Here is a 24993-nt window from a genome sequence, read left to right as displayed (position 1 = left end):
CAGTTTACTCCTTGGAAAAATGAAGAGGATTTTTAAAGAAAGGATATTCCAGGAGAGAGAAGCATGTTTACAGCAAAGACGCGTGTTTCCCACCATTACCTGAAGAACCTGGAGCCAACAGGAACTGCCACCCGAACTTACTGCTGGAAAACTCTTTGTGGGGATTTGGCAATTCGGTTAAACAATTAAAACAAACAAAACCCAACACAAAAAAGCCTAAGAGGAACCACCTCTAAGAAAGAATTAAATTTTATTTCTGCTTCAACAATAAGTACATCTGAGTTATTTTCCAAGTCTTACCTCCTGATAATGTCCTTAAAACCGAAATTTTACAGCATCTTTAGTTATGGTCTTGGAAATCATATGTTTAGCTTTAAAACCATGGTTTTAAGGCTCAAATCTTATAGCAATGGTGCTCAGGCACCTCATAATTAGTTTCATTAGTCACAGAATAGTGCCTACTGGCTACAGAGGCCCCAGTTTTTATGCTGATGAAACAGAGGCTTTTCACTCACCTAGAAGCTAGGTTTTGATCATTTTGCCTTCCAAGGCATCAAACATGTCTTCTAAGGCCTTCTCCACACACTGGAGAAACTCACGGGCATTGCGGCTTTGGTAGGCAGAGACGTTGCAGCCTATCCAGTTGTCCTGAACAGCGTACCCAATGCCAAAACCATCAGGGACCACGGGGGCAAAGCAGCCGATGTTCACTGCTGGGCTGCTCAGTGTGCTGGTGGACAGGATGTTGTGGTTTATCTGCCTGTATGCGGGGTCCAGGAACAGCTCGGGCACGCTGATCCCTCTGGCTGCTGCCAAGTACCGCAGAGCAAACAAGTGTCGATCAAAGCCCTGGCCTGTCAGAGACAAAATGGAAAACCAGACTCAGAACTGAAAGGGACCTCACTTAGTAACACCTCCCACCCAAGGTAGGAATATTCTTCACAGCATCCTCGAGAGGGGAAGAAGGGTTTGTTGACCTCTGCATTCACACCTCCACCTTGCTAAATTCTGGAGCAGTGCATTCTAGAATATTCCTTTTAAAAAAGCAGTGAACAGCTGAGCTAAAAATCAGCCTAAGATACACCTAATTTTTAAAATTCTGAGATTGAATCAGTTTAAACAGTCACGAAAAGTATGTGGAGAGCACACCATGGACTCAAAAACTAAGGGAAAACCAAAAGCCCAAATCAAGTACAAAGGACAAGATGGAGTCAGTGGAACAAAATGGAAAGGGTATTTGACCAGGTTCTAATCTCAGCTTTCCTGCTAATTTGCTGTGTGATCCTGGGCCAGTGGTCTCAGCTTCCGACCTATAAAATAGAGAAGGCTGAGACCAGAATGATCTTGGAGGTCCCTTTTAGTTCCAGGACTTTGCCATATGAAAGGACTGGACTATGTGATCCCTCAGGTCCTTCCTAGGTCTTGAATCTCATCAGAAAGGAGCAAAATGATGCCACTTAGGTAGGGAAGAGCTTCTGAGATGGCCTATTTACACGCAGCCATCACACTACAACTGGGCTGAAGTAAGAGGGGCTGTGGGCTTAGAAATCCTGCATTGTCAAAAATGAGGCTGAAGACCAATAAATAATAGGAAGAGAGTATGTGACACAGCTGAAAATGACCTTAAATGAGGATGATGCATTTAAGTCAGATGCATCGCCCCATTCCTGCTCAGAGGGAGAGAATGGTCTGTCCCTAGTGGCTAGTCTGGCTGTTCAGACTGCTAAGGAAAAAATAATAATCAGTTGGCAGATGGATTAAGCCTAGAGAAGGGTGGAAATCAGAATAGTACTGAGGCATACCCCAGAGCTGAGGGCAACAAGACCAAACGGCATGCTCCCCAACCCCGTCTCACCCATTGCTGCTTCTCTGGTCAGCTGGTTGTGGTATGTGGAGCACTTGGCCATCATCTGCTGAAGCTCTCCAGCGCTATGCTTGGAAGGCTCCCTGACAAAGGCCTCGGAGCACGTCTTTGTGAAGATGGAGGCCGGGCGGATGGTCTCGGTGCGGCCGTGCTTGAATGCTGCAGTGCTACAGGACTCATAGGTGGCCACCGTCTGCCCGTACTGCCGCAGGAAGGCCATCTGGAAGGCCAGCTGAGCCATCGAGTCAGGGCTCAGCTTCTGCTTCTTCAGGAATTCTCTGCCTCCTCTCTGAAACCGGATGTAGTCGATGGTGAGGCTTTTCACGGTGGCATCAAATTTTTCCTTAGCAGCGCTAATGCCAGTCTTTAAAGCATCGCTCAGCTTGAAGTTGAGTTTTTGTACGGCCACAGAAGAGTCAGTGCTGGCCGGCTGGCTCTGGGGAGTGATGGCAGGGGCCTGAGTGCTATCTTTAAACACTTCATTAAAAAACCTGAGCACTGCAACACCATCGCCCCAGGCATGCTCAAAGTGGATGGCAGCAGTGCCATCCTTGGCTATAATGAGGTTAAAGGATTTGTCAAACCAGCGGTTTGTGCCGTCACCATGCAGCATGCTGTGGGACAGGTGGACAAAGTCCCTAATGGGGAAGTCATCTAGGCAGAGACAGAACACAGCCGAGTCCACTTTCTCCAGGGTCGCCTCGTTGCCACCACTCACCAGCTTCTGTCTGAGCTCTGCCCAGATGTCCCGGTTCTCACTAGTCAGATACGAAAGCGGAAACTCGGGGGCCGGGCTATTGTCTGACAGAATGTACTTCAGATGAGCCTGGATTTCAGAGGCACTCACAATGTTCCCATCTTGATCCAGGACATCAAAGATGTAGAAATGTCCTTTTCTTAGGACCAGGAGGTGTCTGGCCTTGTCATCGGTGAAGAGTTCATCTCGATGGGGTCTGGGTAAACGAGTTGAATTGAAAAGCCGATAATACTGGGACATGTCCAGGGGATATGCATTGACCAAGTAGGCGCCATACCAAGATAGGAAGGAAGGCACAAAGCGTATGAATCTCTTGAAGGTATCGGTATCACTTTTGGCAGGGTTCAAATGGAACACTTCTGGCTCCAGAAGGTCAGCCCGAAGTGTCTTCAGAAACCGGATGGCAGAGACAGTCATGTTGGTGGCCCGGGTGAGCTGGTCATTATACTCGGACTTTGGATCAGGGTTGAATGAGATAAACGGATTAAAGTTCAGGACAACAGGATCTCGAGCAGTTAAATACATATCAAACCAGGGGCCTAAAAAATAAAAGTGAACAATAAAGAGTTCCTAAAGACAGAATGTGAGAAAGAAAAAAAAAAAAAAATCAAGCATATTCAGAAGAAATGACGATCACTTTCAGAGGGTGGAATTTTCTGATTTTTTTTTTTTTTTTTTTGCTTTGCAATAATTCAAAAACATTAAATGGGAATATATAATATGTCGTCTTTTGCATCTGACTTCTATCACTTATGGGCTTCCCAGTGGCTCTAGTGGTAAAGAACCCACCTGCCAATGTAGGAGACACAAGAGATGCAGGTTCGATCCCTGGGTCAGGAAGATCCACTGCAGTACAAAAAAACAACCCACTCTAGTATTCTTGCCTGGAAAATTTCTTGAACAGAGGAGCCTGGCGGGCTACAGTCCATGTGGCTGCAAAGAGTCAGCACGACTAAGCAATTGAACACACACTCTATCACTTATAATAATGTATTGGAAATTCATCCACACTGTGGCATGTATCAGTTCTTCATTTCTTTTTATTGGTAAGTAATGTTCCAGTAATATACTGTATCTTGTTTATCCATTCACCTGTACATGGACATTTGTTTCCACTTGTTGCTTATTATAATGCTAGTGCTTTCTTTGTGTGAGGACATTATGTTCTCAGTTCTCTTGGAAGATATAGCTAGGATAGGGATTGCTGGGTCATATGGGAAGTCTACTCTAACCCTTTGCTTTTTGACTGAGAATGAAGTATCGTTGATTTACAGTGCTGTGTCAGTTCAGGTGTAGAGCAAAGTGATTCAGTTACACATATACCTAGTCTTTTTCAGACACTTACCCATTTTAGATTATTACAAGATACTGAATATAGTTCCTTGTGCTATACAGTAGGTCCTTGCTGTTTGTCTATCTTAGATATATTGGTATCTGCTAATCCCAAACTCCTAATTTATCTCTCCCCCACCACCTTTCCCCTTTCGGCAATCTTAAGTTTATTTTCATGTCTGTGAGTCTGTCTCAAACACGTTTTAGAAATAAGCTCATCGGTATATTTTAGATTCCACATGTGGTACCATATGATGGTTATCTTTCTCTGACTTACTTCAGTATATGTGCTAATCTCTACGTCCATCCACGTTGCTGCAAATGGCATTATTTCATTTTTTGATAGCTGAGGAATATTCCATTGTGTGTCTGTGTGTGTGTATATATATACACCCCCCACATCTTCTTTACCCATTCACCTATCATGGACATTTATGCCGCTTTCATGTCTTGGCTACTGTAAATAGTGCAGTTATGAACACTGGGGAGCATGTACCTTTATGAAGTAGAGTTTTTCTCCAGATATATGCCCATATATATGCATATATGCTGGATCATATACCGTTCCCCATAGTGGCTGCACCAATTTACATTCCTACCAATAGTGTAGGAGGGCTCCCTTTTCTCCACACCCTCTTTGGCATTTATTATTTGTAGATCTTTCTAATGATAACTATTTTGATTGGCGTGAGGCAATACCCCATATTTTTTTTCTCAAATAATTAGCGATATTGAGCATCTCTTCATGTGCCCACTGGCTATCTCTATATGTCTTCTTTGGTGAGATGTTTATTTAGGTCTTCTTCCCATTTTTTTGATTGGGCTGTTTGTTTTTTTATATTGAACTGTAGGAGCTGTTTGTACATTTTGGAGACTAATCTCTGTTGGTTACATCATTTGCAAATATTTTCTCTCATTTCACAGGTTGTCTTTTTGTTTTGTTTATGGTTTCCTTTGCTGTGCTTTTAAAGCTTTTTAAGTTTAATTAGGTCCCATTCATTTATTTTTGCCTGTATTTCCATTACTCTAGGAGACAGACCTAAAAAAAAACTTTGCTATGGTTCATGTCAAAGAGTATTCTCCTTATGTTTTTCTCTAGTAGCTTTATTGTAACTGATCTTATACTTAGGTCTTTAATCATTTTGAGTTATTTTTGTATATGGTATTAGAGAATGTTCTAACTTCGTTGTTTTACATGTAGTTGTCCCGTTTTCCCAGCACTACTTATTAAAGAGACTGTCTTGTCTCCACTGTATATTCTTGCCTATTTTGTGATAGATTAATTGACCATAGGTGTGTGGATTTATTTCTGGGCTCTCTATTCTGTTCCACTGATACATATGTCTGTTTTTGTGCCAATACCATCAATCATGTGCACACCCTTTGTTCAGCCTGGCCATACTCCAAGCCCTTTGGGCTGTCTCCCCACAGCCAAACCACATCCTATCCCCGTGTCTGCCCTCTGAAACCTAAGTTTCAGCACTCAGTTGCTGCACACACCAGCAGGCAGGTGTCTTGGGCTCAGAAGTGAGACAATATGGCCTGGACCATCTGTGGGTCTCTCTCCTCTGCAGGGTGGCAAACCAGCTCCTACACTCTCCTCTCCAGCCTCTGAAGCTCCCTATCTGTCCTGGTGGATCTCATACTCAGTGAAGGAGGTTGACAGGTGAGGGAAGAGGTCATCTTTCACAGCTCCCTCCCAGGAGCGCAGGTCCTGTCCCACTTACTCCTCTCCCTTTTCCCTTCATCCTACCCAGTTAAGTGGGGACCTTCCTTGCAGCTTTGGTTGTATGGGATCTTCTGCAAGCTTTCAGTCCACATGTAGAAATATTTCTGACATATCAGTGGGAGGAGGTGAATTCCATGCCCTTCTACTCCACCATCTTGAACCAGAACTCTATGTTTAATCTTTTGAGGAATTGCCCAGGTGTCTTCCAAAGTGGCTGCACCATTACCACCAGCAGTGTACAAGGGTTTCAATTTCTCCACATCCTCAGCAACATTTGTTACCACTCAGTTCAGTTCAGTTGCACAATTATTTCTGACTCTTCCCGACCCACTGGACTGCAGCATGCCAGGTTTCCCTGTCCATCACCAACTTCTGGAGCTTTCTCAACTCATGTCCATTGAGTCAGTGATGCCATCCAACCATCTTGTGCTCTGTCCTCCCCTTCTCCTCCTGCTTTCAATCTTTCCCAACATCAGGGTCTTTTCCAATGAGTCAGCTCTTCACATCAGATAGCCAAAGTATTGGAGTTTCAGCTTCACCATCAGTCTTTCTAATGAATATTCAGGACTGATTTCCTTTAGGATGGACTGGTTGCATCTTCTTGCAGTGCAGGGGCCTCTCAAGAGTCTTCTCCAGCACCACAGTTGAAAAGCATCAATTCTTCAGTGCTCAGCCTTCTTTATGGTCCAACTCTCACATCCATACATGACTACTTGGAAAACCATAGCTTTGAGACAAACTTTTGTTAGTAAAGTAATGTCTCTGGTTTTTAATATGCTGTCAAGCTTTTCCTCCAAGGAGTAAGCATCTTTTAACTTCATGGCTGCAGTCACCATCTGCAGTAATTTTGGAGCCCAAGAAAATAAAGTCTTTCACTGTTTCCACTGTTTTTCCATCTATGTGCCATGAAGGGATGGGACCAGATGCCATGATCTTCATTTTTTGAATATTGAGTTTTAAGCCAGCTTTTTCACTCTCCTCTTTCACTTTCATCAAGAGGCTCTTTAGTTCTTCTTCACTTTCTGCCATAAGGGTAGTGCCATCTGCATATCTCAGGTTATTGATATTTCTCCTGGCAATCTTGATTCCAGCTTGTGCTTCTTCCAGCCTAGCATTTCTCATGATGTACTCTGCATATAAGTTAAATAAGCAGGGTGACAATATACCACCTTGACGTACTCCTTTTCCTATTTGGAACCAGTCTGTTGTTCCATGTCCAGTTCTAACTGTTGCTTCTTGACCTGCATACAGATTTCTCAGGAGGCACGTCAGGTGGTCTGGTATTTCAATCTCTTTCAGAACTCTCCACAGTTTGTTGTGATCCACACAACAATTTATTCAGTGTAGTCAATAAAACAGAAGTAGATGTTTTTCTGAAACTCTCTTGCTTTTTTGATGATCCAGTGGATAATGGCAATTTGATCTCTGGTTCCTCTGCCTTTTCTAAATCCAGCTTGGACATCTGGAAGTTCTTGGTTCACGTACCGTTGAAGCCTGGCTTGGAGAATCTTGAGCATGACTTTGCTAGCGTGTGAGATGAATGCAATTGTGCAGTAATTTGCATGTTCTTTGGCATTGACCTTCTTTAGGATTGGAATGAAAACTGACCTTTTCCAGTCCTGTGGCCACTGATAAGTTTTCCAAATTTGCTGCCATTCTGAGTGCAGCACTTTTGCAGCATTATCTTTTAGGATTTGAAACAGCTCAACTGGAATTCCATCACCTCCACTAGCTATGTTCGTAGTGATGTTTCCTCAGTCCCATTTGATTTCATATTCCAGGATGTCTGGCTCTAGGTGAGTGATCACACCACCGTGGTTATCTGGGTCATGAAGATCTTTTTTGTACACTTCTTCTGTGTATTCTTGCCACCTCTTCTTAATATCTTCTGCTTCTGTTATGTCCATACTGTTTCTGTCCTTTTTTGTGCCCATCTTTGCATGAGGTATCCCGTTGGTATTTCTAATTTTTTTGAAGAGATCTCCAGGCTTTCCCATTCTATTGTTTTCCTCTATTTCTTTGCATTGATTGCTGAGGAAGGCTTTCTTATCTCTCCTTGCTATTCTTTGGAACTCTCCATTCAGATAATATATCTTTCCCTTTTTTCCTCTGCCTTTCACTTCTCTTCTTTTCTCAGCTATTTGTAAGGCCTCCTCAGACAACCATTTTGCCTTTTTGCATTTCTTTTTCTTGGGGATGGTCTTGATCACTGCCTCCCGTACAATGTCACAAACCTCCATCCATAGTTCTTCTGGCACTCTGTGTATCAGATCTAATACCTTAAACCTATTTGTCACTTCCACTGTATAATCATAAGGGATTTGATTTAGGTCATATCTGAATGGTCTAGTGGTTTTCCCTACTTTCTTCAATTCAAATCCAAATTTGGCAATAAGGAGTTCATGATCTGAGCCACAGGCAGCTTTTGACCTTGTTTTTGCTGACTGTATAGAGCTTCTCCATCTTTGGCTGCAAAGAATATAATTAGTCTGATTTCAGTATTGACCATGTGGTGATGTCCATGTGTAGAGTCATCTCTAGTGTTGTTGTTAACATGACTATCAGTCTTATTTGATTGGAGCCGTTCTAGTGGATAACCATCACTGTGGTTTTGACTTACATTTCTCTAATATTTATTAATTGCTTTTTCCTCTTCATTCTGTTTTCCTCCTTAACACTTACAGAAATAAAAAACAGTAATTCCTCACTTGCATTCAGACTGAAACAGAACAGTTTTTAATCCCCACCCCTCCTGTGCTTCACCTCCTTTCAGGGACAATATCCATACTTGACTGTCTCCCTAAAATGACAGAAAAGTTTTCACCATCATTCTGTGTACTATGTACACTACTCCCTCTTTTAGGAAATACTTGAAAGGCAATTAGAAATAACTCAGTGCATATGAGCCACTCAAACTAGCCCTCTGTATTCCTGTGGATGCTTGTAAAAATTCCAGAAACAGTATCTTATTAGAAAACATGTTTTCAAGGGAAGTTCCTGGTTGGATTAGCAAGCATGGGTGAACTCTACAAATATGGGGTATCTTCAATGGGAAGAAGTAGTTTTTATACATAAAGCATTGGGGAAGGATTAATAGGCAAAAATTTATCTATTATTCATTTGTTGATCCATTAATTCCATTTCATTCCTTGAGAATCAGTGCCATGCCAGGCCCTCAGCCTGGGGACAGAGCATGGATTTCAATTCAGAAGAACTCTGGCGAAGGAGATAAACAGAATTAAAATAGAATGCAATTCATTAAAATGGGGGTAAGATACATTTGATGAAAGAAGACATGAATTTATGCTTCTGATCCCCTGAGTAAAAGAATTTTAAAAAGACATAAGCCAATAAGGCAAAGAGAATGAGAGAGAAGAAAAGAACAAATATTGGAAAGTATAAAATTATCTAGCAGAGTCAGAGAAAGCCAACCCTAAGCTTGCAGCAAAGAAAGCCAGGAAACAATATGACTTAAACAGCAGAACCCCCAGATGGCTCAGGATGTAGTAGCCTAGGTACACTGGTTGAAAGGCTGTTTAATTAGAACCCCACCCCCTAGATTCCCTCCCTATTCCAGTAGAAGATTTAAGTTTTATTCACTGGAGAAAGTAAAATTGGGAGATGTAAGTCATAGATGAGAACTCAAGTCTTCTTTCCTTAATCTCACTCCTGCAACAGCAGCAACCAGGAATATACCTTTTGGCAGTTAACTGGAAAAGCCTTCCCTAAGAAGTCTAAATAACCCAAAGACACCAACATTAGGGGCGCCCCGAGGAAGTGGTTTAGCCGATGACATGACAGTGAAGCTGTGACGGACAAGCCCACTCTCATTTATAGAAATTCCCATAACTTTTAATATCTCATTCAGCTCTAAGTCAACAGAGAAGGATTACGAAAGATCTGAAGAAAGAAAAGAGGGTAAAACAAACAGGAAAAAAAGCAAAAAGACCATTAAAGAAGATGAGAAATTAAAAAAAAAATTCCCAGATAAATTATTAGGCACATAGAAAGCAAAACAGAAGAAGGTATAATTATTAATTATAGAGAAAACAAAGTTAGTATGGAAAAGGCAAAACAATTCCAGTGTGCTACACAACTCAGCTGACAAACAGGGTTTGCATGATTATAACAGTATAAACGCCAGGTAGCTTCCCTAGTGGCACAGTCGGTAACGAATCTGCCTGCATTGCAAGAGACCTGCATTCGATCCCTGGGTTGGGAAGATCCCCTGAAGAAGGGGATAGCCACTCCAGTATCCTTGTCTGAAGAATCCCACGATAGAGGAGCCTGGTGGGCTACAGTCCATGGGATCACAAAGAGTTGGACACGACTGAGCGACTAAGCACAGCATAGCATACTGTGACAATAAGGGGATGGAAATGTGGTGAGGATACAAGAGACCGACAAATCCTACTCTTTTATAGTGAGACATCTATAGATAATGCCTAAAACTAAAAAAGATGCACTGATATGAGTAAGTAATTTAGAGAATGGGGCAAAATGAGAAGTGAGAAATTAAGTCAAGGTCAGGAAACTGTGGCTTCTCATAACAAGCATGAGAAAACTATTTGATTCTTTAAATGATATGCATGTATGACCTTACTACAAACATAAACTGAGTTAAAAGAAGCGCAGTGGGAACAGAAGTGGAAGCAACCAACTCTGAAAGGGAAGGGCTGAAAGGTTTTATAGAAAAATCATCCTACCCAGATCTGGTCTTTTCTGCTTTTTTCAAATTGAGATGTAACTGACATATAACATTATATTAGCTTCAAGTGTACAACATAATGATTCGATATTTGTATATATGTAAAATGCTCAGCACATCCATCACCATACACACTTATAAAAATTTTTTCCTTATTAGAAGTTTTAATATCCATACTCACAGCAACTTTCAAATACACAATACAGTACCAACTACAGTCACCCAGGTGTATATTGCATCCCCAGGACTTACTTATGTTATAACTGAAAGTCTGTACCTTTTGATCCTCTTCTCCATTTTGCAGCCCCTACTCCCAGCCTCTGACAACCATCTTAACGGGCTCCAAAGGAAGAATTTGCCAGGCAAAAAAAGGTGGTGGGAACAACATGGATTAAGGCCCAGGAGAATGAAAAGACTAAGGGGTCGAGGGAAGAAGCTACTCAGTTTTGCTGAAGCATGGGTGTGTCAGGGAGGATGGTGAAATGAGGCTGGAGCGGGCAGCTGGGCCAGACAACGAAGGACCTAGAATGATACATACAGGACACAGGACTAAATCCTGCATCCTTTTCAGACAGAACCAATGATGAGGTTCTGTCCTGATCCTATCTACAGAGCAGGTAAGCCACTGCTCTTGACAACAGACTCCAGACAACACCTCAGTGGAGGAAGAACTCACTCAGCCTTAATGTTCACCTCAGGAAGACAGGATGAGACAACACTTCACAAACGTTTTTGGTCTCACCAAAAATACCTGTGAGACCAAAACAGGAGAGAAGATGACCTGCTTTCCATCATGGAAGGCTCTGGAAATACCACATTCACAGCCCTGCCTACCCACCTGAAATGTAGCTTGTATGTTTATTCTGCTTGTCCTGAGCGACCAGCTGCTCATGTAGTTCTTTTCCAATTCCAGTTTCAAAACTCTTACACAACTGTTCTGTTTTCCTGAAATGTTCAAGAAAAGACATAATCAAACCATGACAGGGAATAGGTGGTTTTTAGATTCATGGCCACAAATGCATCGGAGAACTTTGGGTTCCCTAGCATATCCCTAGAATCTGGGACTGAGACCAGAAAGTATCTCTGGTCAGAAGAGGAGAATCAATCTAAGCAGATGAATCTAAGATATTTTCTTAAAATGACAGATCAGGAAGGTGAATTCACATCTCATAAAACAATGTATAATCTAGGAGGCAGCTTGACATGGAGAAAATGACTCCAAAAGCTTTGGAGTCAAGAAGAGTTAAGTTTGAATTCTAGCTCTGTTACTTTCAAATTGTATGACCTTGGACAAGTTATTCGATCTTTCTCAGTCTCAGTTTCTTTATATGTTAACCCAGAAATATACCACTTTACATGATTTTTAAAATATTTATAAAGCTAAGGATTTACGATAGTTTGAAAAATAATAATAATGGGTAGCTATTAAATCATTACCATGTCAAGAGAAGCTTCAAGTGACTAATATGGAATATTTAAAAGCAGTGGATTAGCTTCCTTGGTGGCTCAGTGATAAAAGAATCTGCCTGCCAATGCAGAAGATGTGGGTTCAATTCCTGGGTAGGGAAGATCCCCTGGAGAAGGAAATGGCAACCCACTTCAGTATTCCTGCCTGGAAAATCCCATGGACAGAGGATCCTGGCAGGCTACAGTCCATGGGGTCACAAAAGTGACGGACATGACAATGACTGCTGCTGCTGCTGCTAAGTTGCTTCAGTCGTGTCCGACTCTGTGCGACCCCATAGACGGCAGCCCACCAGGCTCCCCTGTCCCTGGGACTCTCCAGGTAAGAACACTGGAGTGGGTTGCCATTTCTTTCTCCAATGCACGAAAGTGAAAAGTGAAAGTGAAGTCGCTCAGTCAAGCCGGACTCTTAGTGACCCCATGGACTGCAGCCCACCAGGCTCCTCCATCCATAGGATTTTCCAGGCAAGAGTACTGGAGTGGGGTGCCATGACTAAACAACAACAAAAAGACAGTGGACAGTTCATCTGTTTTTTGCCATCACTGGCCAGTGAAGGACTCTATGTGATTCTAATGACAAGGCCAGTGTTCTGCACAACAAATTCCCATTGTGGAAAAAGAGTACTACACCAGGATACAATAGCCTGATGGAATCCATTTTTTTTACAATATCCAATATTATTTTCCACTTTCAGGCTGAATTAGTTTCCCACGACTGCCAAGACGAAGTGCCACAGAGCAGATGGCTTAAGACAACAGAAATGTATTCTCTCATAGTTTTGGGGGCTACAACTACACAATCAAGGTGCTGACAAGACCATACTCTCTCTGAAGACTCTCGGGGAGAATCCGTCCCAGGCCTCTCTCTTCGCTTGTGGTGTTATCAGGTATCCTTGGCATTCCTCAGCCTGTTACTACACTCCAACCTCCTCTGTCTTTACATGGCTGTCTCTTTATCCCTTCTAAGGACTGGAATAAGGACTAAACCTTCTCTATTAATAGTATGACCTCATCATAATGGACATGAGTTTGAGCAAGCTCTGGGAATTGGTGATGGACAGGGAAGCCTGGCATGCTGCAGTCCACGGGGTCACAAAGAATCAGACACGACTGAGTGACTGAACTGAACTGCTTTTAACTAATTACACATACAACTACCCTCTTTCCGATAAGGTTGCATACTGAGGTTTTTGAGAAGGGAGTGGATTTAGGGGACATACTATCTAACCTAGTACATAAGCTCACCAAGCAAACTTCTGGTCTGCCACATGCTCTCCTCAATGAAGCTCCCTGCCAAGAGCACATGCCCTCTGCAAATGACCAGTGTCAGCTAGCTGACGAGGTAAAATCTGCCAGGGCAGTCAAATTTGGCATTCTAGTGTCTAAACCATTGTTTATTCAGTCAAGTTAAAGAGTCTCACCTTAGGGCTTGGTCACCCCTTCATGAGTGAAAATCTATTTCCTGAACTTGCAAATGTAAAGACTGGGTCTCAGGTGCCTGAGGACCCAGTCAAATCATAGACACTCCCCGAAGATTGGTCCACCACCACTTGCCAGCTTCTCCTGAACCACCCCACCATGGTCATTTGGGTTTCTCAGCATTTACCTGAACTGGCTGTCATCCAACAGAGGCTTCTGTGCACTGAGGTATCTTCTAATGGTGTCTTCAAGTTTGGGAATAGGCAGCCTGGGGAGAAAACAAGGTCAGTGTAATGTTGACAAGATGTGGAAGAGGTTAGTTAGCTTGCCAATCCAAACTCACAAATAATTACTGGATAATTAAATTCTTTCCAAAAAAAAACACACACACACAAAAAACAACACAAGAGGAAGCCTAAGCCACTGACAAATGAGAATAGATGAATTTAAGTATCAACAGTACTCCTTTTATTTTCTAGGTAGAAGAATAACCTTTTAATGTATTTTCATGAGCTAAATTAGTAAATATACTAACAAATTAAAAATGGGGAAGCAGAAGCAGCCAAAATATTCCTGATTCCTGTCACAATTATAATACTTGTGTTAACCCTGCACTGGCATGGATTTTAATTCTACTTAATTTGAACAACAGTCTTTTTCTTTCTTAAGATGAAAAAAAGTTCTATTTTTAAATTTATTGGTGTATTTTTGACAGAGAATCATACAAAAGAGAAACACAGGTCTATCCATCGCCAGCCAACCAAGGGATGGACTCTCAAGTCACGCCCAGCCTCACCAGGAGTCCTGTGAGGAATGCATATTCTTGGGTATTATGCTTAGTGAAATATGTCAGAGAAAGACAAATACTGTATGGTATCATTTATATGTGAAATTTAAAAATAAAGCTGGTGAATATAACAAGAAACACAGATACAGAAAACAAACTAAGTGGTTACTAGTGGGGAGAAGGAAGCAGTGAAGGGCAAAACAGGGGTAGGGGGTTAAGAGGTACAAACCACTCGGTACAAAATAAGCCACAGGGATGTATCTGTAGCACATCGAGGATAGCCACCATTTTATATTAACAGTAAATGGAGTACAATCTTTAAAAATTATCAGTCACTATGTTGTACACCTGAAACTTACATAATACTGTAAATCTACTATATCTCAATTTTTAAAGTGTCAATTTTATGGCATGTGAATTATATCTCAATAAACTGAAGTGAAGTTGCTCAGTCGTGTCTAACTCTTTGCAACCCCAGGGACTGTATGTAGCCTACCAGGTCCCACCATCCATGGGATTTTCCAGGCAAAAATACTGGAGTGGGTTGCCATTTCCCTCTCCAATATCTCAATAAAGCTGTTAGAAATGTTTCTAAACAAGTTATGTTCGTCTCTGGTGATCAATTTTTTCCTCAGTAAGATGAAGGAACTGAAAGAGACTGTTTCTAAAGCTCCTTTACAATTCTGTGACCACAACCACAGGAATCCGGTTGATTCCTCCTGCGGCAAGGCAGCAGAACTGCACGATGGTGAAAGGGCAGACTCTGGCATCACCATTTACAGCTGTGTGACTCTGGGCATGCTGCTGCTCTGCACATAACTTTCCCCGTACATAAAGTGGAGATGATACTAATATGTACTTTTCAGTGTTGTGTGCAAATTCAATGAGGCGACACATGTCACAGACTCAGAACAGTGCCTGGTACACAGTAAGCACTCGATTATTGTTGTTCAGTCGCTCAGTTGTGTCCCACTCTTTGCGACCCCATGGACTGCAGCACGCCAGGCTTCCCTGTCCTTCACCATCTCCCACAGCTTGCTCAAACTCATGTCCATTGAGTCAGTGATGCCATCAACCATCTTGTCCTCTGTCATCCCCTTCTCCTCCTGCCTTCAATCTTTCCCAGCATCGGGGTCTTTTCTAATGAGTCGGCTCTTCCCATCAGGTGGCCAAAGTATTGGAACTTCAGCCTCAGCATCTGTCCCTCCAATGAATATTCAAGATTGATTCCCTTTAGGATTGACTGGTTTGATCTCCTTGCTGTGGAAGGGACTCTCAAGAGTCTTCTCCAGCACCACAGTTCAAAGTCATCAATTCTTTGGCGCTCAGCCTTTATGGTCCAACTCTCACATCCGTACATGACTACTAGAAAAACCATAGCTTTGACAATACAGACCTTTGTCGGCAAAGTAATGTCTCTGCTTTTTAATACACCGTCTAGGTTTGTCACTGCTTTTCTTCTGATAAATACGTTTTTTGTTTTTTTTTTTTACTTACTTGGTCATCAAGTCCTATAGATTCAAACTCTGCTCATGTTCCTAGGGAACTAGCTCATCATCTCTGCCTCAGTGCCTGGAATGGGGTTTCACCATATTGGTGTTTTGCCTACCCCAAACTTTCACTTCTTTTAGTAAGAGCACCCTTTCTATTTAAGTCCCTGCAGTTCAGATAGAGCTGACTCCATGCCCAGCTCCCAGGGGTGGGCTTAAAGCTTACTGGTTCAGACTCAGTGAGACCTAGCAAGAATCTAAAGACTTAACTATAGGAGTTTGGGTTTTTTTTTTTTTAACTGTTAGGATGAGGAAGGGAATCTCTAACATCTGAGTTACTAAGAAATGAGTGCGAAAGCTATGCCTTAGGTGATGGCTGCCACTATGGCTCCATGAGGAGAGAGGAGGCTCATGAGGAGAGAGCCTACTTGAGAATGGAGTCACACAAATGAAGAGTGGAGTGGGAAGGCAAATCAGGTCTTGATGACATCATTTGGACCTCTTAACCCAACCTGGATTTTTCAGGTGTGTGGGTTCACACATTCCTTTTGGCTAAAACCAGTTTAATCGGGCTTCCTATAACTTGCTACCACAACTGCCCTTACTGTGGCCTTTTCAGTATGTTCCTCAAGGGACACCAAAAGTGGTTTCAAAGGCACAGCTGAAGTTCCTTGAGCTCCTTGAGGGGTTGTTCACCAGGTGCCTTGAAAAGAGCTATAGAGCTACAGCCTTGAGAGAGGCCTGGCAGGTTCATTTTAACCATGTGGGTTCTCTTTCCCCACCCTCTATCAAAGAACCCCATCCCCATCTAAACACCATTTGCTATAATAAGGATGCAAGAAAAGTTAGCACCAACCTGATTTATCTCCTGTCTAAGTGACTGATATCAATATCTAAGAAGCCTCCAAGCAGTAGGCATTTTATTATTCTCCCTGCAAGAACACAGGTATAAAGCCTTTTGTATTTTTACACAATCTATATTATTTACAGAATCTATATTATTTATATTATATATATAATATAAATAAGTATATTATATACATTTATTTATAGAATCTATATTATTTACAGAATCTATATTATTCTGGTAAATTCATTCTGGTTGTCAAGACAATTTGCGGACCATGCCTTCGGGGCTCAGAACATTACTGTTTCTATCTGTCATTCTCCATACCTTGGAAACTTGGGCCTCGCCTGCCTCCCATGTGAATTCTAGAGAACATGCCCATTTTGTCTTGAACATCAGCTATCATCTAAAGTGATTAGGGGTAAAAGAAATCACAAGATAATTGACAATGACTGTGGGTCAACTATAGGCCTAAAATAGTGGCCCATTACTATTTTTTTTAAGACACAGTGCCACTCCCCCAACCCAGCCAACACACAGACACACACACACCAGCCCAACTCTAGTAACTCAGGGCCTAAGTGATGAGTCTTTACTTTGAGCTGGGCCCCCCAACAGCTTCTCAAAATTTTTGAACACGTCATGCATTTTCAGACTTCTGTTTCTTAGCACATGCTATTCTATCCTTGCATCACTCCTCTCATGTGGTAATCTTCAAATTCCAACTCAAATAGCACCTCCTCTATGAAGCTTCCTTTCTCTGCCAGGCACTAAGTCACTCCCACCACCACACTCATACAATGCAATATGCAACAAATATTTAAGGTAGTTATAGCACTTGAGAATATCTACTGAGTACTTGCTATATGCCTGGCTTTGTGCTAAGTGTTTTATATCAGGGTATTTAACTTTAACAACCCTGAGAGGAAGGTAATATTAACACTCCATTTTTAGATTACATGATTTCCTCACAGCCATGAAGCTAGTAAGTAGAGCTGGATTAAAAATCAAATCTGACTCCTATCTCATGACCGTAACCACCATGAGATGCTGCTTCCCACTGATCCATTATTCTATAACTATATCTGCTTACCTGTCGAATCTCCCCCACTATACAGTAACTCCTCACCATGACTGCCTGGTCTCCAAATTCATGTCAATCAATGTTTATCAAGTTAATAATGTAAATGTGTAGATCAGGCTGATCCACCCTTTGTCTTCTCCAGACTTGCGGTTTTATATTCTGAGATTAATTGCTCAGTGCATAAAACATAACCCTGAAAAAAAAAACACTTAACTGAATTGCACACCTAAAAATAGTTAAAAGGGTAAATTTTATGTTTTGTATATTTGACCACAAAAAAAAAGAACAAAGGAAAAAAACATAATAGCTGGAAACCAAGCAAATGATACTGCAAGGCTTCCTAGAAGAAAGCAAGTCCAAAGTCACTTGACTAAAAGGCAGGGATATGACAGAAAAAGGATGAGGGAAGAAGGGAGGCCCAGTTGGACCACCTAATACTGATATTAAGAGGCTAGTCCTTCTCTTGCCAACTAACAAGAGAAGATGCCAACTATTTTGGCATTTTACCTCACTCTACCCTCACAACAGCCCTATGAACTGTGCATTCTGATACTACTTTGCAGGTAAGAACTGGGCTCAAAAGAAGTGAACAGAACTGCCTGAAGTTATAGAGTGTCAGATCTGGAATCTAAATCTAAGTTCTACAGGACTTCAAGCCTGGGCTTTTCATTAAGTGTGACATCTAAATGAGTGTAAGGATAATACAATTTACCTTTCCAGAATCTCAGAGATAAGGAATCTCATCTAACTCTCAACATACAGGTGACGAAGTGGAGGCCTGAGGGAGTCATTGTTTACAGAATTATACAACAGGTGATGGGTGCTATTTGTAGCTCCAGGATATTTGTTCTGCAGAGTGAAAGAAATGATCTTCATATTCCTTGACTTTAATATTCTTCTCAGCTTTCCAATTCTACAGTGGAGAAAATCCCTCTGATCCTAAACCTGGGTGGGGCCCAGTTCAATTCAGTTCAGTCGCTCAGTCATGTCCGACTCTTTGCGACCCCATGAATCGCAGCACGCCAGGCCTCCCTGTCCATCACCAACTCCCGGAGTTCACCCAGACTCACGTCCATCGAGTCAGTGATGCCATCCAGCCATCTCATCCTCTGTCATCCCCTTCTCCTCCTGCCCTCAATCCCTCCCAGCATCAGAGTCTTTTCCAATGAGTCAACTCTTCACATGAGGTGGCCAAAGTACTGGAGTTTCAGCTTTAGCATCATTCCTTCCAAAGAAATCCCAGGGCTGATCTTCAGAATGGACTGGTTGGATCTCCCTGCAGTCCAAGGGACTCTCAAGAGTCTTCTCCAACACCACAGTTCAAAAGCATCAATTCTTCAGCGCTCAGCCTTCTTCACAGTCCAACTCTCACATCCATACATGACCACTGGAAAAACCATAGCCTTGACTAGATGGACCTTTGTTGGCAAAGTAATGTCTCTGCTTTTGAATATGCTATCTAGGTTGGTCATAACTTTCCTTCCAAGGAGTAAGCATCTTTTAATTTCATGGCTACAGTCACCATCTGCAGTGATTTTGGAGCCCAGAAAAATAAAGTCTGACACCGTTTCCACTGTTTCCCCATCTATTTCCTATGAAGTAATGGGACCGGATGCCATGATCTTCGTTTTCTGAATGTTGAGCTTTAAGCCAACTTTTTCACTCTCCTCTTTTACTTTCATCAAGAGGCTTTTGAGTTCCTCTTCACTTTCTGCCATAAGGGTGGTGTCATGTGCATATCTTAGGTTACTGATATTTCTCCTGGCTATCTTGATTCCAGCTTGTATTTCTTCCAGTCCAGCATTTCTCATGATGTACTCTGCATACAAGTTAAACAAGCAGGGTGACAATATACAGCCTTGACGTACTCCTTTTCCTATTTGGAACCAGTCTGTTGTTCCATGCCCAGGCCTATCTACAAGTTAAAGGCCAACTGCTGCTGGGCTTGGCTCTGTCATCCCTCACCTTTCCCCTACATACAGGCTCAGCTCAGACACAGGAGGTCAAGGCTTATCTCACAGGAACAGGGACTTTTTCTTTCTCCTCCCAGACCTCCTACCAAATTTAAACAGCGGGGTTGGGACTAGATAATCTCATTTTAGTCTGTTTTAGAAGTTTGCACACTGTAACTTCACAAGAATCACCTCAGATGATATTCCTGAGAAGGTGGGCTGGGAGTTAAGGATTAAGGGGCTCCTGGTTGTAGAGAAAAAGAGCAACCTATTAGTTCTGGGGGATGTCTGTGACAATCTTGGTTCTGTTTACAATGAGACTTGGTCTCCAACCCCTGGACTGTGAGATCCCTGACGGGCAGCTTGGTAAGGAAGCAAGTAAAAAGGTTTTTGAAAGAAATTTGGAACTTTGCACTAGGAACTAACTGGTAAGCAAGTAAGCAAAGTTTGATTGTAGAGGGTGAAGAAATTTGGGGAAATTGCTAATACTGGAGGAGACCTGGCAGCTTAATTTAAGGCTGGGAGTTCAAAGACTGGGAAAACTGGAAGCTGAATTAAAGAAAATACTGGGTGAGGGAAGGAGAGAGGAAGATATATTGGGGCTGTTTCATAGGGGAAGTAAATTCTGGAAGAAGTGTTAAGAGGGTGGGGGGAGTAGCTATGGTGAAGAGGCATAGAATTTGGGTGCGCTCTGGATCTAATACACTTCAGTATTCTTGCCTTGAGAACCCCATGAATAGTATGAAAAGGCGAAAAGATAGGACACTGAAAGATGAACTCCCCAAGTCGGTAGGTGCCCAATATGCTACTGGAGATCAGTGGAGAAATAACTCCAGAAAGAATGAAGAGATGGAGCCAAAGCAAAAACAATACCCAATTGTGGATGTGACTGGTGGTGGAAGTAAAGCCCGATGCTGTAAAGAGCAACACTGCATAGGAACCATGAATCAAGGCAAATTGGAAGTGGTCTAACAGGAGATGGCAAGAGTGAACATTGACATTTTAGGCATCAGCTAACTAAAATGGACTGGAATGGGTGAATTTAACTCAGATGACCATTATATCTACTACTGTGGGCAAGAATCCCTTAGAAGAAATGGAGTAACTATCATAGTCAACAAAAGAGTCCAAAATGCAGTACTTGGATGCAATCTCAAAATAGACAGAATGATCTCTGTTCGTTTCCAGGGCAAATCATTCAGTATTACAGTAACCCAAGTCTATGCCCCAACCAGAAATGCTGAAGAAGCTGAAGTTGAACGGTTCTATGAAGACCTACGAGACCTTGTAGAACTAACACCCAAAAAAGATGTCCTTTTCATTATAGGGCACTGGAATGCAAAAGTAGGAAGTCAAGAGCTACCTGGAGTAACAGGCAAATTTGGCCTTGGAGTACAAAATGAAGCAGGGCAAAGGCTAATAGAGTTTTGCCAAAAGAATGCACTGGTCATAGCAAACACCCTCTTCCAACAACACAAGAGACGACTTTACACATGGACATCACCAGATGGTCAATACTGAAATCAGATTGATTATATTCTTTGCAGCCAAAGATGGAGAAGCTCTATACAGTCAGCAAAAACAAGGTCAAGAGCTGATTGTGGCTCAGATCATGAACTCATTATTGCCAAATTTGGACTTGAATTGAAGAAAGTAGGGAAAACCACTAGACCATTCAGGTATGACCTAAATCAAATCCCTTACGATTATACAGTGGAAGTGACAAATAGATTCAAGGGATTAAATCTGATAGAGTGCCTGAACTATGGACAGAGGTTTGTGACATTGTACAGAATGCAGTGATCAAGACCATCCCCAAGAAAAAGAAAAGCAAAAAGGCAAAATGGTTGTCTGAGGAGGCCTTACAAATAGCTGTGGAAAGAAAAGAAGCAAAGGGCAAAGGAGAAAAGGAAAGATATACCCATTTGAATGCAGAGTTCCAAAGAATAGCAAGGAGAGATAAGAAAGCCTTCCTCAACAATCAGTACAAAGAAATAGAGGAAAACAATAGGATGGAAAGACAAGAGATCTTTTCAGGAAAATCATAGACACCAAGGCAACATTTCATGCAAAGATGGGCATAATAAAGGACAGAAATGGTATGGACCTAACAGAAACAGAAGATATTAAGAAGTGGCAAGAATACACAGAAGAAGTATACAAAAAAGATCTTCATGACCCAGATAACCACGATGGTATGATCACTCACCTAGAACCAGACATCCTGGAATGTGAAGTCAAGTGGGCCTTAGGAAGCATCACTACGAACATAGCTAGTGGAGGTGATGGAATTCCAGTTGAGTTATTTCAAATCCTAAAAGATGATGCTGTGAAAGTGTTGCACTCAATATATCAGCAAATTTGGAAAACTCAGCAGTGGCCAAGGACTGGAAAAGGTCAGTTTTCATGCCAATCCCAAAGAAAGGCAATGCCAAAGAATGCTCAAACTACCACACAATTGCACTCATCTCACATGCTAGCAAAGTAATGCTCAAAATTCTCCAAGCCAGGCTTCAAGTACATGGACCGTGAACTTTCAGATGTTCAAGCTGGTTTTAGAAAAGGCAGAGGAACAGAGATCAAATTGCCAACATCTGTTGGATCACTGAAAAAGCAAGAGAGTTCCAGAAAAACATCTATTTCTGCTTTATTGACTATGCCAAAGCCTTTGACTATGTGGATCACAATAAACTGTGGAAAATTCTGAAAGAGATGGGAATACCAGACCACCTGACCTGCCTCTTGAGAAACCTATATGCAGGTCAGGAAACAACAGTTAGAACTGGACACGGAACAACAGACTGGTTCCAAATTGGGAAAGGAGTACATCAAAGCTGTATACTGTTACTCTGCTTATTTAACTTATATGCACAGTACATCATGAGAAATGCTGGACTGGATGAAGTACAAGCTGGAATCAAGATTGCCAGAAGAAATATCAATAACCTCAGATATGCAGATGACACCACCCTTATGGCAGAAAGTGAAGACTGAAGAGCCTCTTGATGAGGGTGAAAGAGGAGCATGAAAAAGTTGGCTTAAAACTCAACATTCAGAAAACTAAGATCATGGCATCTGGTCCCATCACTTCATGGCAAATAGATGGGGAAACAATGGAAACAGTGACAGACTTTATTTTGGGGGGCTCCAAAATCACTGCAGATGGTGACTGTAGCCATGAAATTAAAAGATGCTTGCTCCTTGGAAGAAAAGTTATGACCAACCTAGAAAAAATTATGACCAGCATATTAAAAAGCAGAGACATTACTTTGCCGACAAAGGTCCATCTAGTCAAAGCTGTGGTTTTTCTCGTAGTCATGTATAGATGTGAGAGTTGGATGATAAAGAAAGCTGAGTGCTGAAGAATTGATGCTTTTGAACTGTGGTGTGGAGAAGACTCTTGAGAGTCCCTTGGACTGCAAGGAGATCCAACCAGTCCATCCTAAAGGAAATCAGTCCTGAATATTTATTGGAAGGACTGATGCTAAAGCTGAAGCTCCAATACTTTGGCCACCTGATGCAAAGAACTAACTCATTGCAAAAGACCCTGATGCTGGGAAAGATTGAAGGTGGGAGGAGAAGGGGACGACAGAGGATGAAATGGTTTGGATGGCATCACTGAGTCAAAGGACATGAGTGTGAATAAGTTTTGGGAGCTGGTGATGGACAGGGAAGCCTGGTGTGCTGCAGTCCATGGGGTCGCAGAGTCGGAAAGGACTGAGCAACTGAACTGAACTGAACTGGATCTAATGTGAATAAAGTAAGATTTGAGGAGGAGTACTGAAGATGCTGTCTAGAATTCTGTGAGATTTGGCTGAAGTTTCAGGGAGTAGTGTGGATTAGGGAGGATATTTTAGGGGGAGGAAGGTGGGGGAGTGTTGAGGAAGGTTTGGTAGGGATGAAAGGGTTCCAGGTGAAGACTGGACTTAGAATGCTGAGGACTTGGAGGGTAAGGTAAATATCTGAGTCAGCTTGGGGGACTGACAGGTGCTAAAACCGAAGAGGACTGGAGACATGGAGAGTGGGGCTTGAGGGTTCTGGCAGCAGCTGCGAAAAAGGTGGTGGTGGGAGAAGTTAAAGGAGAGTAACTGTCAGTGTTATGTATCAGGAACTGGCCGATCCATATTCTGTGCAGGAATTCGGGCGACACCCTAGCTGGAAGCGTAAGAGTAATGGTGGACATATACAGGTTGTACATTTGTTCAGAGAGAAATGTGAGGGACGATTAGATATCTGATTGGAAGCTGAGTTTTTGGAGGAGTCTGAGAAGAGCTCAAGAGAGAAATTCTGAGAGAACTATGATGGTAGCGGTGTGGGATGGGGGCGGGGAGGGGGTGGATTCTGGAAGAGAACTTGAGCGTTCTTAAGCTCCAGTGCCCTGGGATTGTCAGACTGGCGAATGCGGCAGCGTCCCAGGTGAAGCTTTGGGGGTGCAAGAGGGTTCGGTAGAAGAGACAAGAGTGACTGGAGAAAGTCTGGGGCCGAACCCTCGGCTGGTTGTGGGCGACAGGGACCTGGAAGCCGGGCTCACCTGGGCAGGCTGTCCTGGTAGTGCATAGTGGGCACGATGCTGCGCTGCAGGTACTGGCTGGGCTCGAAGCCGGTGCTCAAGGGCCGACATGGGGCTCCCGGGCCAACGGCAAGGCCCCGGGACCAAGAGCGCAGCAGCAGGCGGGCCACCATCGTCCCAGGAGGCGGCAGCAGCTAGAACGCGGAGAATTGGGAGTTCTGGTGTATGGAGATCAGGCCGCGGCCCCCGGTGCCCCGCGACAATGGGTCAGATACTTCAGTACACTTTGTGCCCTTCCGCGGGGCCACTTCCGGCTCCCCGCCCCCGCCCACGGAAGGCACCGCCCACAGGCCCTACGAGGGTCCCGCCTACCGCAGGGTGGGCGGGGCCCCGGCCTCTTCGCTCGTTTTCCTGTTCTCCAGGCGGTCGGAAAACCAGTTTGGAAGCCACGCCCTTCTGTTTTGGAACAAGCGGAGAAGGCAATGGCACCCCACTCCAGTACTCTTGCCTGGAAAATCCCATGGACGGAGGAGCCTGGTGGGCTGCAGTCCATGGGGTCGCTAAGAGTCGGACACGACTGAGCGACTGAACTGAACTGAACTGAATAATCAGCGATATGAGCATCTTTTTAAGTGTTTCTTAGCCATCTGTCTGTCTTCCTTGGAAAAATGTCTGTTTAGGTCTTTTCCTCACTTTTTGATTGGGTTGTTTGTTTTTCTGGTATTGAGTTGTATGAGTTGCTTATTTATTTTGGAAATTTGGAAATTAATCCTTTGTCAGTTGTTTCATTTGCTATTATTTTCTCCCATTCTGAGGGTTGTCTTTTTACCTTGCTTATAGAGACACGCCATATTTTGCTGTGTAGGAGTCAAGAAAGTTCCTTTACTCAGAAAAATTCTGGAGAATAAATTGTATTGAAGTATTCCAGAGTTCTGCTCTGTTTTGAATTAATTATGAAAAAGCAGAACATGATGGCTAGGTTTAAATAATATTCTTATTCAAAACCAAAGTTCTTAAAAAGAAACATTGTTTTATTGAGATATAACTGAT

General features: G+C 42.7%; 1 protein-coding gene across 8 annotated transcripts; it reads right to left on the bottom strand.

Moving 5' to 3' along the window:
• Window positions 1-233: 233 nt before the first annotated feature.
• On the bottom strand, window positions 234-24260 carry CPT2 (carnitine palmitoyltransferase 2). Of its 8 annotated transcripts, none has more exons than XM_086389112.1 (8): window positions 23965-24260; window positions 18194-19300; window positions 17491-17674; window positions 16725-16803; window positions 13461-13541; window positions 11229-11335; window positions 1856-3160; window positions 234-854 (listed from the first exon to the last, which is right to left on the bottom strand). In XM_086389112.1, exons 7-8 carry the CDS (start codon window positions 3144-3146, stop codon window positions 523-525), a joined length of 1623 nt encoding a protein of 540 aa, XP_086245238.1. In that variant the 5' UTR covers window positions 3147-3160; window positions 11229-11335; window positions 13461-13541; window positions 16725-16803; window positions 17491-17674; window positions 18194-19300; window positions 23965-24260; the 3' UTR covers window positions 234-522. The 8 variants fall into 8 exon arrangements, with proteins under 8 accessions (XP_086245238.1, XP_086245218.1, XP_086245249.1 ...); XM_086389092.1 differs by lacking the exon at window positions 18194-19300 and adding an exon at window positions 16407-16482; XM_086389123.1 differs by lacking the exon at window positions 23965-24260 and adding an exon at window positions 16407-16482 and having other exon boundaries at window positions 18194-18330.
• Window positions 24261-24993: the final 733 nt, after the last annotated feature.

The sequence above is a fragment of the Bos grunniens genome, chromosome 3, assembly GCF_055505025.1.
Source record: "Bos grunniens cultivar Pamir isolate PY7600 chromosome 3, Bosgru_T2T1.0, whole genome shotgun sequence".
Taxonomy (NCBI): domain Eukaryota; kingdom Metazoa; phylum Chordata; class Mammalia; order Artiodactyla; family Bovidae; genus Bos; species Bos grunniens.
The sequence above is the reverse complement of the archived record's forward strand: the minus strand, read 5'-3'. Positions and strand labels throughout refer to the sequence as shown.